This window comes from Propithecus coquereli, unplaced genomic scaffold (assembly GCF_000956105.1).
Source record: "Propithecus coquereli isolate 6110/MARCELLA unplaced genomic scaffold, Pcoq_1.0 Scaffold63, whole genome shotgun sequence".
Classification (NCBI taxonomy): domain Eukaryota; kingdom Metazoa; phylum Chordata; class Mammalia; order Primates; family Indriidae; genus Propithecus; species Propithecus coquereli.
This window is the reverse complement of record NW_012152285.1, coordinates 9504549-9506300: the sequence shown is the minus strand read 5'-3', so window position 1 is coordinate 9506300 and position 1752 is coordinate 9504549. Positions and strand designations below refer to the sequence as shown.

The following is a 1752-nucleotide window of genomic DNA, read 5'->3' as shown; positions in this document are numbered from 1 at the left end:
TTTTTTTTTTTTTTTTTGAGACAGAGTCTTACTCTGTCACCCCAGGTAGAGTGCAGTGGCATCATGATAGCTCACTGCAACCTCCAACTCCTGGGCTCAAGCAATCCTCCCGCCTCAACCTCACAAGTTGCTGGGACTACAGGTGCACGCCATGATGCCTGGCTAAGCAACTAATTATTTTAATACATCTATTAGTAATAGGAAAATGTCACTCTACCTGAGTCCATTTTTTGGTGCTATTCTGCATTTGAATGGCTGCAATACAGCTGAACAGCTTTTCTGATGTGATATCTTCTGGCAATTTAGTTAGAAACTGTGCTATATGGATGAAGTCCATCTGTAGGAGAATATCTTCATATAATCGGAGGATTCCTAATCCAGTCCTAAATAAAAATTCTTCCCCATCTCTGCAAAATACATCCCAGACTCGACAGGCCAGATCAAGTGGTAGTGATTTGCTATACAGTGTGAAAATCCTAAAATTAGGGAGGAAAATGGTCATTGAAGTTTTTCATTCATTGATTCATTCACTCAGTAAGCATCTCTATAGAAAAAGAACAGTGCTTAGTTAGAGATTAAAAAGGCAAATAGAACATGGCTTCTTCCCTCAAGCTTGTGTACTGAGAAACTAAGTAATAAATAACAAAATTATGTGAATTTACAACCTTATGTAGAGGAAACACCTAATACAAACTAAAGTGGTAGAACAACCTAGTAATTAAGGGTATGGGCTCTGAAACCAGAATGCCTGAGTTTGAATTTGCCACTTATTGGTTATGTTACCTTGAGCAAGATATTTATCCCAACTGTGCCTCAGTTTCTTCATTAGTCAACTAAAGATAATAATACCACCTAGCTCTCAGGATTGTTTTGAAAATTAATGGAGTTAATAAATGTAAAGTGTTTAGAACAGTCTTTGGCACATAAGAAATGCTTAATAAAAGTTACTTACTGTATAAAGAACCCAAATACCATCTTTTAGTAATCTAATATAAACACATAAAGTCTGACCTCTCTTTTCTCTTCCCCTTCCATAAACATCCATTGTTTTGTTTTTTTTTCCCCTCCACCAAGCTTTACTTACTACTTCTTTAGAAGCATGTATACTTTCCAAGAGAATCATCAAAATGATTTTTCCCATCCTTTCTGACAATCTCTGACCATGTAATTCTTTTTTTTTTTATTTCAGCATATTATGGGGGTACAGATGATTAGGTTACGTATGATGCCCTTGCCCCCTCCACCCGACCATTTAATTCTTTATCCAGCGGTGCTTTGGGAGGCATTCTGGTTGGGGAAGTGGGGAGAATAGGTGCTAGAGGACTTGTCTTGAAGTTGCCTTGGCAAAGAAAGTACAGTTTTTTACACTGATTGTGTGTTTATTTGAGGTAGAGCTGATGGAATTTGATGGAACTAAAAGCTCTCCCACAAAAAAAAAAAAAAAAACACCCTTTAGCATTGCCACTTATTTATTCCTATCTTACGAAAATGATTCTGGGGTTTGTATATAACAAGCTCAACAGAGGCAGTGAAACAAAAGTCCATTTTTATTTCTTAAATTATAAACACATTTTAATTGTATAACGAAAAGCAAACTTCTGGTAGCACAGAGAATACTAACTCACTGTTCAAAATGAGAAAAGGTATGAGGAGTGCCTAGGCACAGTTTCTAGTACACAGTATTCACTCATTATTAGTTTCATCTTGTCTTCTAATATAAATTGTGATCTTGATATGCCTATGTTCACACTT

The 1752-nt window shown here is 36.3% G+C and overlaps 1 protein-coding gene across 1 annotated transcript in view; it reads right to left on the bottom strand.

The window, feature by feature from the left end:
• Window positions 1-1752, bottom strand: part of TBC1D12 (TBC1 domain family, member 12) — a 154335-nt gene that overhangs the window by 1226 nt on the left and 151357 nt on the right. The window contains exon 9 of the mRNA XM_012659668.1: window positions 218-476. Coding sequence (XP_012515122.1) covers window positions 218-476 — 259 coding nt within the window. The remainder of the gene's footprint in view (window positions 1-217; window positions 477-1752) is intronic.